At 52.4% G+C, this 13,070-nt stretch overlaps 1 protein-coding gene across 1 annotated transcript in view; it reads right to left on the bottom strand.

Annotated features, from left to right (window-relative positions):
* Positions 1-258: 258 nt before the first annotated feature.
* The window catches only part of STARD10 (StAR related lipid transfer domain containing 10), a 20,840-nt gene continuing 8,028 nt past the window's right edge, over positions 259-13,070 (bottom strand). The window contains exons 2-6 of the mRNA XM_019506567.1: positions 5,902-6,049; positions 5,524-5,627; positions 4,708-4,825; positions 3,253-3,305; positions 259-1,571 (exon numbers count right to left, since the gene is read on the bottom strand). Coding sequence (XP_019362112.1) covers positions 1,359-1,571; positions 3,253-3,305; positions 4,708-4,825; positions 5,524-5,627; positions 5,902-6,049 — 636 coding nt within the window. The 3' untranslated portion in view covers positions 259-1,358. The remainder of the gene's footprint in view (positions 1,572-3,252; positions 3,306-4,707; positions 4,826-5,523; positions 5,628-5,901; positions 6,050-13,070) is intronic.

Here is a 13,070-nt window from a genome sequence, read left to right as displayed (position 1 = left end):
GGTGCAGAGTGGATAATCTCCCATGACATATTAATATGCTGGACCAGGGACCTGGTTCCTTTTGGCCAAAGCCAAGTTCAGCCTCAGGCAAAAAACCTCCCCAACAATGTATGCATTTAAATGCCTCCTCTTAAGTAGCATCTTGGAGTTGCGTCTGGCCCATCCAGTGCCCTGTTTGTGCACTCGCAGGAAGCACACTCACACATCAATTCCTTTATTGTTCTGGTAGCAATCACAGCAACAGCAGCAAATGCTGAACAACCTACAAGAGAAATGTCAATACAGGTCCAGAGTAAATGTAATTTGAATGGCCTCTGCACTGGCTCAGGATCCCATTCTCAGAGAGAATCCCAGCCTCACCCCCACCATGCTGCTGGCAAAGCCCCAGAGCTGTAGCTGGACTGCAGCACCCCTACTAGAATTGGCTAGATACCAGGAAGTTGGGCTTCAGGTGCGTTCCAGGACTGAATGCTAATCAAGGCTGAGTGAACATGCCTGCCATGTCCTGGAACGGGACTCTCTTGGTTGTGCATCTGGCTGGAGAGAGAGGCTGAGAATCAGATAGGGGAAATAAGGATGCTAAGCCATTCCTCCACCACTGCAGATGCTGGGGATGGATTCTGTTTGTGTCTTCCCAACTCTGGGCCATGCTAGTTAGCATAACCCTTACTGTGCCTTCAGTTTCCCAGGGCCACTTTAGGACCAGTGGCAGCAAAGGAACAGCCAAAAGCTAGGAGCACCCCATTTGTACCTCCTCCCTGCTTTGCCAAACCCTGGACATACCCTGAACCACTCCAGCCCCTGGGACTCTATGGGGTGATGTGCTGTCACAGCCACCTCTGTGCCTCCTGGTTTGGGGGTGCTCCACATGGCCATCTCTGCCCAGGCAAAACTCATCCAGTTCTCCCCTCCTCAGCACATAGTCCATGTCCAGGAAAGGTAAGGGCAGTTCTTTCACTCCTTAGCAGAGGACTTGAGTATGGATGGGGGAAAGCAGGAGCAGCGGGGGAGTGGTGGAGGAAGGGCAATTCTCTCCCTTCCAAAGCAGGGCTCTGTGCATGTTGCAGTAGCTCAGGGCAGTTCTTTCTGCCCTGGCACAGGGCTGTGTGCATAGCAGGTGCTTGAACAATTTCCTGCTCCATGTACAAGAGAACTCTAGGGACAGATCCTGAAGAAGACACTTCTACTAAGAGCACTGAAGACACAACTGCAAGTATGCCTGTGAGCATTGCTAGACTCTTGCGGATGGAGGGTGATGGGTACCCAGTCCTACCCCAGTAAGAGACGTAAAGGAAAGGGGGGAAAGGACATGGCCATCTCCAGTCCTGCTGGCAGGCACGTGTCAGCAGGAGGCTTGCTCAGGCTTCATCATCACTGATGTGCATCCTCTCCTCAGATAGGTTGCTTTCGTCAATGTTCTCCAGGGAATCGGCATGCTGCAGGGACAGCTCAGCCAGACTGACACTGGGCAGTGTGTTTTGCTCTGGGTACACCCAGGGCTTGAAGCTGGGGTTGTGCTTCCGTTTCCACTCTGGGTACTTCAACCCTGCCTTGTAGATCCTTTTCATGGCCTGAAAGGTCAGAGAAGACTTAGTCTGTCACAGACGCCTCTCATTAGCATAGGTGCGAGAGATCAGAGAAGCCTAGTGTGTCCCATCTTGTCCAACCCTAACAGGGTCCTGAGAGAAGTTTGCCATGTACTTTGCTTTCAAGGGCTTTGTGTAGTCTGTGTACACAGGGCCCCAGTAATGGGTCTCCATCACTCCTCAGGGAGATCGGGCTTTCTGGACTAGGCAATGACCTTGATGAGGGTTCTCCTGAGCCTCCCCTGCAATCCCAAGTCTAGGAGAGGCATTAGGGAAAGGGGCACTGGGAGCTCTTTCTCAGCTTTGCGCTGAAACAATGGTTCCCAATCTGTGGTACGTGTACCAATGGTATGCAGACAACCTGTCAGTGGTATGCATTAACAGATTTATTATAATTACTTTATATATAAAAAAATCAGCTGGTGGTACTTAAGGTTGTATTGTTTTAAATTGGTGGTGTGCAATCTGCCAGAATTTGGGAACCGCTGGCCTAAAACATCCACATTTAGGTGCAGAGTGCTGGCTTCATCTGCTTGAAGATTTCTGTACTGGGGAAACAGATGAGGGATCATACCCTGGGTCCATGTATACTGTGAAATTTTGCTTTTGCTCTCATACTGCTGATCAGATCATCCCAGCTGGCTTATGCTCCAACAGAGGGATGAGTAAAGAGACTGAGTCCCTTCCTCCCAGACCAGGGCCAGCTGAACCCACACACCCTCCAGGACAGAGAAAGGGAGAGGGATGGAAGCAAGGTGGAAAGCTCACCAGCCTCTGCTGGCAAGTCCTTCCTAGTGCAGGCCAAAGCTGCAGTGAGTGCATCCTGGGGAAAGGGGAGTACTCATCTGGGCATGCACCTGGCATCACCTCAGGGCAATCAGCTGACCATGCCCCGGCCTTAACTCAGCCTGCACACTGCTTTCAGCTAGACCTGTACCCATGCCTCCCAGTGCTACCCACCTTTATTGTGATAGTTGCTGCCAAGGGTGGATCCAGGATTTGGCAAAGCAGGTACAGGACCAGCCACCCATACTGCAGGGGTGGCTGCACTCTGGCACCCAGCCTCCTCATCCCCAACCCACTGGTGTGCGCAGGCTGCAATGAGGAAGTCTCTGGGAACTTTTTAACGTTCCAGAGCAGGTAAGCATCTCCACCTTCCCTGCCACACTCAGAGACATGTCTCCTCCCTTCCCGTTCCATCCCCTCCTCCTCCAGTTGTTGCTGCTTCTTCATTGTCCTGGGGGTGGGAAAATCTTTAGAGCTGCTTCTGCCTGCTTCAGCAGGGCTGCATGGGGGCTGGGCTTAGTTGGGAATAGCAGCAGCTGCAGTGAGAAGGGGTGGGTTCTTTTACACTGCTCGGTCCCCCCAGGAGCAAGCCGCTGATGCTGTCTCTACCCAAGGTGAGCCCAGCCCCTGTGCAGCTTAGATGGAGAGGGCAGGAGCAGCTCTGAAGATTCCCCAACTCCTGGGACAATGGGGACAGCAGCCACGGCAGTTGCAGAATGGAGGAAGGGGAGAGGAGGGGATGCGCCTCTGGGCCTGGAGAGGAAGGAGAGGATTCTTCCCAGAGGCTGCAGCAGCACAGTCCGGTCTGAAAGTGGGGTGCAGCTGTGCCACTGCACACCTTCTGGATCCACCCCTGGGTGCTGTCCACACCCCTACTTACCTTTGGTGCCACAAACTGGGAAACTTTGTTCACCACCCACTTTGGTAATGAGCCTAGAGAGAAAGCAGAAGCACCAGTTACTCACCTGGCCAGTGACAATGCTTTGAAGGAAAGGCAGCTTCCCTTGGGTCATCCAGGTCTTCTTCATGGGCATCTGCAGGGGCTGCCTATCTCCTGAGGCCCTTGAGTATACCTCCATCTACCAATCCATCAGTACTGGATAGGCAAATATGGACTAGCATAGGGATGGGTAATTATTTGGGTTGGAGGGCTACTTAAGGAGTTTTGGTGAGCTGTTGTGGGCCAGGGGAAGGGATGCAGACCTGGTCCTGCAGGGCAATTAATTCTATCCAGCCCTGTGCCCATGTGCCCTGCACCCACCATCGGGGGTGCCAGATGGAGTGGGTGGGCAGGGTCTCCATGGAGACTGGCTTGAGACCCCCATGAGCAAGGCATGGTCAGTCAGGCAAATGGGATGGGATGGGATGTGGCCATGGCAGTATCCAAGAGTAGGACAGGCAGGTGGGGAGGTGACAATGTGGGGCCGGGAGTGGATTGTGGCTCTGTTCTGGGCCCCAGCCATAGACCCCAGCCCCCGGCCCCATGCTGTCACTGCCCTGTGAACCTGGCCCCAGTCCCGGCCCTGGCCACCCACCTGCCCGTCCTGCTCCCGGATGCCACTCCCTTCCTGCCTGCAGCCCCACCCCATCTGCCCAGCTGAGTGCTCCCTGCCTGCGGGGAGCACAGGCTGGAATCCATGGAGATCCTGCCCACTCTATGCAGTGTCCCTGTGGCAATGGGTGTAGGGTGGATGGGCCAGGGTGCCCAGGCAGTGCACTGGTGGCAGATATGCTAGGAGCAGTCACTCACCTCACCACCCCTGCCCTGCTGTGTACCTGAGGGCAGCAAGACTGTCCATGCGCACCCATCTTGGGCTGCAACCTATTTCTGGCCTGGGCAGGGCTGAGGAACCCACTGTGGGCCAGATAAAATCCCCTGACAGGCTGTATCCAGCCCGTGGGCTGTATTTTGCCCACCCCTGGATTAGCAGATAGTTACAACCTCAGGGGGCCCCGCTGTCCCAGGCAGTGGAGTCCCATTTCTCCATTCCCTCAGGTGGCCGGTCCCATCACACTAGGTCTCTAAGGTATTGCCAGCACTCCTTTTCTCTCCTAATCTTCCATTGGTGCAAGTTTCCCTTGTGCAGCAATATTAGGAGCTGTTGTACAGACAGGGCACGTAGCCAGAAGCAGCAGATACCCACTGGGTTACTCCATGTAAACCACATGGTTCATGGCCAAGGCTGTTTGTGCTGCCCCACCTGTGAGCTCCATGGGGTACAACCAAGCTCTAAGGATGGCAGGCAGTTCAAATGTGCCCAGATCTGAGGGCCAGTATCTGCTGAGCTTTCTTGGGCTCTGGACTTGCCAAGCTGGGCCTGCATGTAGCACTTACCTCGGGGGTCCACCTGGGTGAGGTAGTAGAGGATGCAGCTGTTGGCTCCATTTGACTTGATCAGGTAGCCTGTCTGCAGGGACACGGCTCTCACAAAGTCCTTCCGGGGTGGGTACTTCTGTGGAGAGACACCACACACCTCAGATCCTGCCACCAGACAGAGCCCCGGGCCAGTGCCACCATGCCGGCACACATCCACCCTGTGCTTTGATATGTGCTGTACCCCTTGTGCTTGAAAGGTAGACCTCATAACCTCACATCACCTACCACACACGGGTTGTTTCCAGCCAGTGTTGCCCAGCACCCTTCCCAAAGCCAGGAGGCCAGTGCCCCAAATCAGGCCTTGGAAACCTGCTGAGTTTTGGGGGGTGGGGTTTAAGGAAAATTTTTCATATTCCAAGTCAAATCAGCCAAATCAATTCCAAATCTGTGAGTCATTCAAGAGCCATATATGGCCCTGCTACTGGCAAACTTCCTCCCCCACCGCCTGGGGCTTCAGATGCTTCCAAATCATTTGGTGGGCATCCTATGTGCAGGACCAAGCCTGGAGGCTTGGGGTTCAGAGGCCCCTGAGTTTCACTCGCCTTCAGCCGTATGGCCACAGGAGCAAGCTAGGGAGGAGTCTTCTATTTCCATAAAGTGGGCATAAAACCAAGATCTTCCCACTGGAAATGGAAGGTGAGGTTAACTATACATTACCTCTGCCCAGGTACTACTCCTTGCCAGAAAAGCAGTTATTCCCAGTGACTAGGAAAACTGCCTTAGTGGTCATAGTGCTTCCCTGAGTGGGAGGCAGGGAGGTTCAGTGTGGCTCACCGGATGCTTGACACTGTAGTTGATGATCATGTAGTCATTGCCAAGGGGCAGCCAGGAGCGCAGGGTGACAAAGTCCCTGTTCTTCAGGGGGCTTGGACATTTCCCTGCAATGAAGAGAGGCTGTTACTAACCAGGTCCACCTGGGATGTCTCACAGAGTTCCTCAAGGGTCATGCTCCCCAGGAGACACTAGCTATCACCTGTATACCTTCCCTTAACAGTCCCATCCAGGGACCCAAATCTGTGTTCACTGACACAGCTGGGGCCAGGCCATTTGCCTGACAGATAAAGGAGAGGTGGGCATGAGGATGGAGCCTGGGGGAAGGGAGGGATGTTGCAGGTGTCAATGAGCTGTCTCCCCAGCATGGGGGCTGCTCACAGGAGTAGTATCCCACGTCGGCATTGACTGTCAGGCGCCCAATGTCGTAGGTCTCGATCATGTTGGAGTCCCATTTTTTGCGGTAGTGGGTGTCATGCAGCACATCATAAAGCGTTTCTGCAGAAACATCTCTGCAGGAGATCCGCATCTGCAAGGGGAAGGCTGCAAGTCAGACTTCTGAGCTGTAGGAGAGAGACACCAAGAAGCACCCCGGACGCCTCCAGGAACTCCTGGAGAGTGTGCTACAGGTGGAAATGCAAGTGGTTTGAGTGTGTGCATGACTGGCAAGTGCAGGTGTCAGGTCTGTGTAACTGCCTTATTATGGATATATATGACTGAGCATGTGTGTGTCAAACAGGCTGTTGTGTATCTGTATGTCATGGGTATGAGTGACTGTTCATTTGTACTTGCTTCATAGAAGCATATATGCATGTGTGTGTGTAAGTGTTTGGTAGGTAGAGTAGTAGGGGACAAATGGAGTGTTGGCTTTGTTACATAGCTCCAGTGACATTACTTGGGTCAGGATTCCCAAGGTCACAGCAGAAGCTGGAATTAAATGTGTATTAAAAATGCCAGCTCCAGCTAAATGTCTATGTTGAGCACAGCCAGAGCAGCGCTGCAAAGCGCACTCTGGGGAAAGGGCCTAGCCCCTGATGAGGACTACTCTGCCTTTCACTGGACATCTGGCCATTCCCTCTGGACACTGTGGCATCTGTCACAGAGCATCTCTGACCCTCTGTGGCCCTGATCATGTGGCCAGCACTTGTCCTTCAAGCAATTCCTCCTACCATCACCTGCTCAGCTGCTGAAGGGCTGTGTCCCCAGAGCCTGTAATTGCTTTTTGTGATGTGTTTCATTATTGGTGGCTGGGTGGACAAGAGACACGTGTACTGGCAAAACAGTGTGTGGGGGACTGAGTCTTCATGAAGCTCTGCCTTTTACCTGAAGAGTCTGATTTTCTCCTGTTTCCTTGAGTTCTCTGACCTTGTGCTGCTGACCAGCAGGCTGGAGCAGGTGTCCCAGGGTTCCTGAAGATGGATCTTGGTAGCTGGAGTACTTAGGGCCCCCCACTACTGGGTCTGAGCTGAAAGAGTCATCCTGTATCTCAGGCAGTGCTGGATGTACCAGGCATGGAGGACCTGGTCTCGGGTGCCATGCTTCCTGACCCACACAGGAATGCAGTTGCACAGGCATTTTTCAACCCTCTCTGCTACAAGTAGCTGGGAAGGGAGGAAGCTGGTGCAGTTCCAGCTACGGTGCAGAGAGCTCACAGTGGGAACCCTGGTTCCATTCTGCCCCTTCCCACTGCCTGGGGAGCTGGCCCCTGAGCTAATGTAGGGAGAGGGAATCTGGGGGCACAGGCTTACTCTGTCTCACGAAGGCATGGAAAGTGAGCACCCCCATCAGGTCCTTTATACAACTAGCATGTTGGCTGTGCTGGTGGGGTGTCTCTTCAGGCTGCCTGGGGCTGCCAGACCACTTGCCTGGGAATATCTTGTTCTGCCCCATGCAAAGGGCTATCTATCATACCTCAGAACAAGGGCCAATGAGTAGGGTGTAAGAGGCAGGGGCACTAAGGATGCAGATGCTGCTGGCACTGGCTCTTTTACGCACCGCTTCCCCTTACTTTGCCCACACCAATCAACTATTTGTGTCTGCAAAATGAGCAAGCTGGTTCTCTCATTGTTCTGTCCAAATCACACCCCAGAGCAAGCAGGCTAGGGCAGGGTTGGGTTTCTCTCTCCATGCCACAGACTGTGTTTGTGGTAAGATTAGCCGGACCCTGTGAGACCCTTAGTAACCAAAGCCATTAACCTGGTAACCCAAGCCACAACCTAGTATCAAGTCCTCAAGGGAGAAAGTATATTATTGATGAACTTTTACCCAGCCCCAGCTCCTCTCAGCACTGGCTGGCTGCAGCAAGCTGGCAGGAAGAAGTCATCCATTCCTCATTAGAGGCCTTGCATTTTTGATGAGGTGCTCAGCAGATGCTAAGTAATTAGAGACTGCTCTTTTTATTCTGCATTTTTCCTTTTTATGCTCATTTTTCCTCCCCCTGTTAATCTCTGACAGGCTGTCCCAGATTGCCCCAGCAGCCATGTTAACAACACCAATGTGGCCCTGATTGCTTGAAGATCAGATGCCCAAAGACAACACTAGTGAAATATTATCCTTTTTTCTCTTTCCTTATGCCTTCTGCTCAGACTTTTCCAGGTGATGGGATGACTGTGCAGACTGCTGACTACCCCAGTGGCATGCCATTTACTGTGTGCCCCAAAAGCACTGCAGGGTACAGGGTAAAGGCACATCTACAATGGAGGACCTGTCCCCGATCTCCTTCCTCTGGCACTTTGGTTGTGGAAGAGGCCAGTGCTAGATGTTCCAGTGGAAATTTCCATAATTCACCTGACCATCTATGTGAATGAAGAGTATTTGGGCAGCACTACTTGAAAGGGACACATCTACCCCAAAGCAAGAGAGGGAAGGTGGGGCTTCCAGTCCCCAGCTCAGCACCTGTAAGTGTTAGGTAACTGCCTGACTTGAGTTTTGGCTTTAGTAGAGCTCAGATAGGCTCCAGGCATAAAACAAATCCCCCCCCCCCGAACTAAAAGTGCTTCTAGGACATGGATTAAAGAGCTGGAAAGCTGTGAGGGATGTTTGGAGTTTCAGCAGCTCCCACCCATAATACCCCCAACTCCCTGTCCAAGAGAAATGCCTTGGTCTCCAGCTGATAGCCATAAGTCCGTCCATGAAGATCTAAGGATGTGTCCAGTCACCTATGGTAAGTTGCTGCCCAGTCCCCTCCTGTGAATTGCTGCTTTCCAGCAGATAGCCTGAACCCCCAACAGCAAAGTATATCAGCCTCCCTGCTCTTACACGCTGCACAGGAACACCCGCCCCAGCTACCATCTTGCTGAAGCCAGGAACCTCAGTGTATTTTCTGCTTCCTGGTCTGTGCACAGGGTAGGTACCCTACTGGGCCACTCTCACTATTCCCAAATGACTGTAGAATCCCTCTGCAGAATTATCCCCATCATTGATGCACGTGGCAGAGTCCCCAGGCCCTGAGATGCACTGAGACTATGGTCAGAACAGTGGGGGCTGTTACTGGATCAGAGAAGTGGAGAGCTCCTTACCTTGCCTGAGGAGGTGTCTGAGCAGCAATACAATACAAGTGCCAGGATCCAGGTGTCTGGCGAATCTCCTGGATCTTGGGCTTGGGCTTGGAATATTAGTTCCATATTCCAGCAACCTGGTGCTACAGTGATGGGTTTTTTTAAATCAGTGTCTTCTGTACATGGATGGCTGCATGGGCTCCCTATTCACCACACCCAGAGACTGCAGATCAGGCACGCTCAGTTTGCAAGTTCGCAGGACTTTTTCAGCGGCCAGTGCATCAGCTTCCTCCTGAGCTCTGACAGTCAGTGGCTCTTTCCTCCTAAGCGCACCACAGTCTGGAGGCCAAATCAGGCCCTGAGTGTTGCCTGTGGATGCTCCTTCCCTTTGTAGAACATGCACAGATTGGCACTTAGGATCTACTTCTCTAGAGGTTACTGGACTACCAGGCCCCCAGCTCCTCCAGCTACAAAACACCCAGGACCATTGTGATGGGAGGCAGCAGTCCAAGCAAGTTTTGGGGAGGATTGCAATGAGATGTGAGAGCAGAGAGGTGCTGCCTCAGTCTCATGGAGCCACTGGGGCTGTGGGATGCCCGACTGCTGTGCATCCAGTGTTCTGTGCATCTTCTAGAGCAGCAACAATAGTTACGACTTCACAGTCTAGGGTACTTATGTGGCCCCAGTTGCTAGGGTATCTGATGATAACCTCACAGTCTTTTACCATGCTGTGGGAGGGACATGCTCTTAGCTCCTTTGTACATATAGGGATCAAAGTCTGCAGGGTTAAAATGCCTCCTGGGGGACAGGAATCTCTGCATTTGTGCTCCCTTTCTCCCCTGACACAAAGTGAGCAGCAGGATATTAAGGGTTGGATTTGCATCATTAATAACATTTTGTAAACGTGCTCTGTTCCTGGAGCAAGGATTTCTTAGGGTGATATCTTTAATTGGACAAACTTCACAGTTGGGATAGAGTTAGACAAGCTTTTGAATGCAAGACGTTCTTCATCAGGTCTGGGGAATAGTTCCTGAGAGAAAAAACCTTGCCCAGGAACTGGCCAGAGCTGTCAGCTTGTTACCCATCTGTTGTTTTTGTTGCAATGGCTTCAGCATCCTGCCAGGGTCAATCTCATAAGCCAAGCATTTGGCTACCTTGGACCATCCAGTGCCATGCCATGGTGCCAGCTCTGTCCAGGTATCCTCACCACTGGTAGTGTCCTGCCTCAACTGGAAGAGCAGCTGTGCAGCGTACTTCTTAAGGAACTCAAGGACGTTAATAATTGTTATTAAACAGTGAATTACCAGGCTCTGCATGTGAGCTCCTGGGAGCCTCCCCAGAATCCTACCCAACCCCTCACTCACAGGATGGAGCTCAAGCTGCCCAAATGAGCAGGAGCTGAGCAGCTGCAAGCTCCCCAGGGCCCAGGGCCAAAACCCTCCTAGGAACATTCTGGCCCTCCTAGAGAATGAAGCCTCCCACTAAGAGGCAGCAGTTTCCAGGGACTTCTCCCCCACAGGGTGCAGAACGTCAGTGACTGACTCACAGCAGCTCCCCAGGGTCTGCTCTTCATAGGCCTGGACAAAGCACTCTGTTCCTACAGGACTGTAGCTCATTCTTCCCAACACATAATTCATTAATGATTGAGCTTCAGCCTTTGAGAACACAGCCAGTGTTCACTGCAGTTACAGGAGCTGGGAAGAGAGCAGAATGCTGCATCAGGTAAGGGGCTTTGGTTACTGCAATAATGATGGTAAGAGCAAGACTCTACAGGTTTCCGATGAGCCCAAGGTCTCAGCAGGGCCCCACGACCGCCCCTCATCTCTGCTTGGGCAGAGCTTTTCACATGCACATGGTTAACAGAGACCTCTGAAATGTATCTGCAAGATCTAGCACTCAGAGCACCCCACATCTGGCTACTCCAGAGAATGTAGCACCTCTGGGATTGCTGCTTATGTCCTGGGAAGGAGGCACCAGTCAGCTAGCTCTGCGACATTCACCCAGGCTTATGCCCTGGCTGGCAACTCATGTGACCTGCAGGAGAGCAGAGGCAGTGTGATCTTCTTTTGCCCTGTCCCCATAAATTTGCTCCATGTGTTGCTGCAGAAATAGACACCTTTTTCTTTATATCCTGCACCTCTTCTGTGCTGCTTCGGCTGGGCTTAGACATTGTTTCAGCAATGTACAGTACAGCAGATGTCTCAGCCCTAGAGATCAAGATTTGGCTCTCAAATGCTAAATAATCTGTGCTGTGCTAAGCAAAGTACAGATCAGGCCAGCTAGGTTCTACTGCCCCTGGTTAATTGTTGTTATCCTGCTTTCTGCTACTCACCTCTTGAGTCATGGCTTATCCTCTCCAAGGCTCCATCTCTCATGACCCCTTGCTGCAGCCAGCACATGGCACACCTTTAAGTCCTAGGTTCTAATAGTGTTTGAGGGGGAGCCAGAGGCACTCGTGGTGACTGTAGGGTAAGGAGCCAAAGGGGAGCCTGGCGGACAGGATAAGGCAGCACATTGCATAGGCAGCAGGTGGGAAGCCTTTTTGCAGACTTACAGAGAGCATAAAGGCCAAATGTTCAGGATGGCAAGTGCTTAATTGCATGAGTGTCTCTGCTGTGAAGTAGGCCCGGGCATGGATCAAATTTGTACTGGGTGCAGAAAAGTCAAGTTAACTAATGCACTTTGGAAAACTGGCCTGAAACAAGTACTGTTAGACCCAAGAGCTCTGTATGACCCTGATCTGAACTGATGTTGAGATGGCGTGGGGAACCATAGGTCTGCAATGTACATGGGCTGACTCCAGTAGGGGGATGAGCAATCCCAAATCATAGGCCAGCTCTGGCTCAGAGTGCTAGGGAATGAAGACAACAGCTGCTGTATATCCTTCTCTGGGTAGTATCACACCCAGAGTGCATGTGGCCACGGAGATGGTGTCTGTGGGGAGGGAGCCCTTGGGCTTGTACAGAGAAGGGGAATAGTGTTTGTATGGAGAGGATAGTATATGTGTTGGGAGAGGTGCATGGTTATACACAACGCAGCCTTGGGTTCATTGTGGAGCAATTTATAGACTGAGTAGCTGCATCACTTAACAAACACTGGGGTTTGATTCCTAGCTTGGCCAGGTCCCTACTTCTCTCTGCTTTGTCTCTGGTTTGTCGGCTCCTTAGAATGGGTGGACAGACCTCCTAGAGCTTCCATTTTTGCCCCAAAGCCAGCATTTCTGTTTCCTCTTTTCCAAATGCACCTTCTTCAGCAGTAACTCAATGGGCAAATTCCCAGATAAACATTTCTAGGCCTCCTATTTCTAGGCAGAGGAGGCTGGGGAATGTGGCTCCTACAGGCTCAGGGTCCAGTGTGAATAAACCCCTGTGCATTTGGTTTTAAACTCTGCATCCCTGTGCCAACACCTGGATGTTAGGGAAGATGATGGAGGCAATAGGGGTATGAAGCAGTGCCAGCCCTGCCTGCCAGGGCATGCTCGCAGCAGTCCCCCTGCATATTGTGGGGACATTTTCTCAGAGCTAAATAGTAGGGCTGTGTGAAATTTTGGCAGCCATTTCATTTCAGAGGTATTTCAGCCTGTTTTGGCACCTGAAACACTGAATCTGAAACTAAACAGAAGGCTCCAAAACATCTCCGAAACAAAACAAAACCATCCAAAACATTTTGGAAATGTTTCAGAATGTTTCAGAGGCACCTGGGCATAGTCTGGCACAGCCCCACAGCCCTCCCTCCTTTTAAAGTGCTGGGGCTAGATGGGGAGTGGGGCCAGGCAGGGCAGCCACAGGGGCACCCCCATGCAGTGTGGGGCAGTGGGGATCACCCCCCTCCCAGCCTGGCACCTTTGCGGCAGCTGCCCCATGGCGCAGGTGCAGTGTGGCTCAGCCAGGTGCTGTGGGGCTGTCTGGGTGCTGGGGCCGCTGGGGCTGAGCAGTGCCAGGCTACAGCTGACTGCTCAAGCCACCCCAGATCCTAAACAGCACGCAGTGCCCTACCAAGCCATGCTGCACTCATGCGATGTGACAGTTGCTGCATGGGTGCCAAGGGGGGGGG

Source organism: Gavialis gangeticus, unplaced genomic scaffold (genome assembly GCF_001723915.1).
Source record: "Gavialis gangeticus isolate Ggan-Ray unplaced genomic scaffold, GavGan_comp1, whole genome shotgun sequence".
NCBI classification, from domain to species: Eukaryota; Metazoa; Chordata; order Crocodylia; family Gavialidae; genus Gavialis; species Gavialis gangeticus.
Note: the sequence above shows the minus strand (reverse complement) of the source record. Positions and strands in the feature narration are given on the sequence as shown.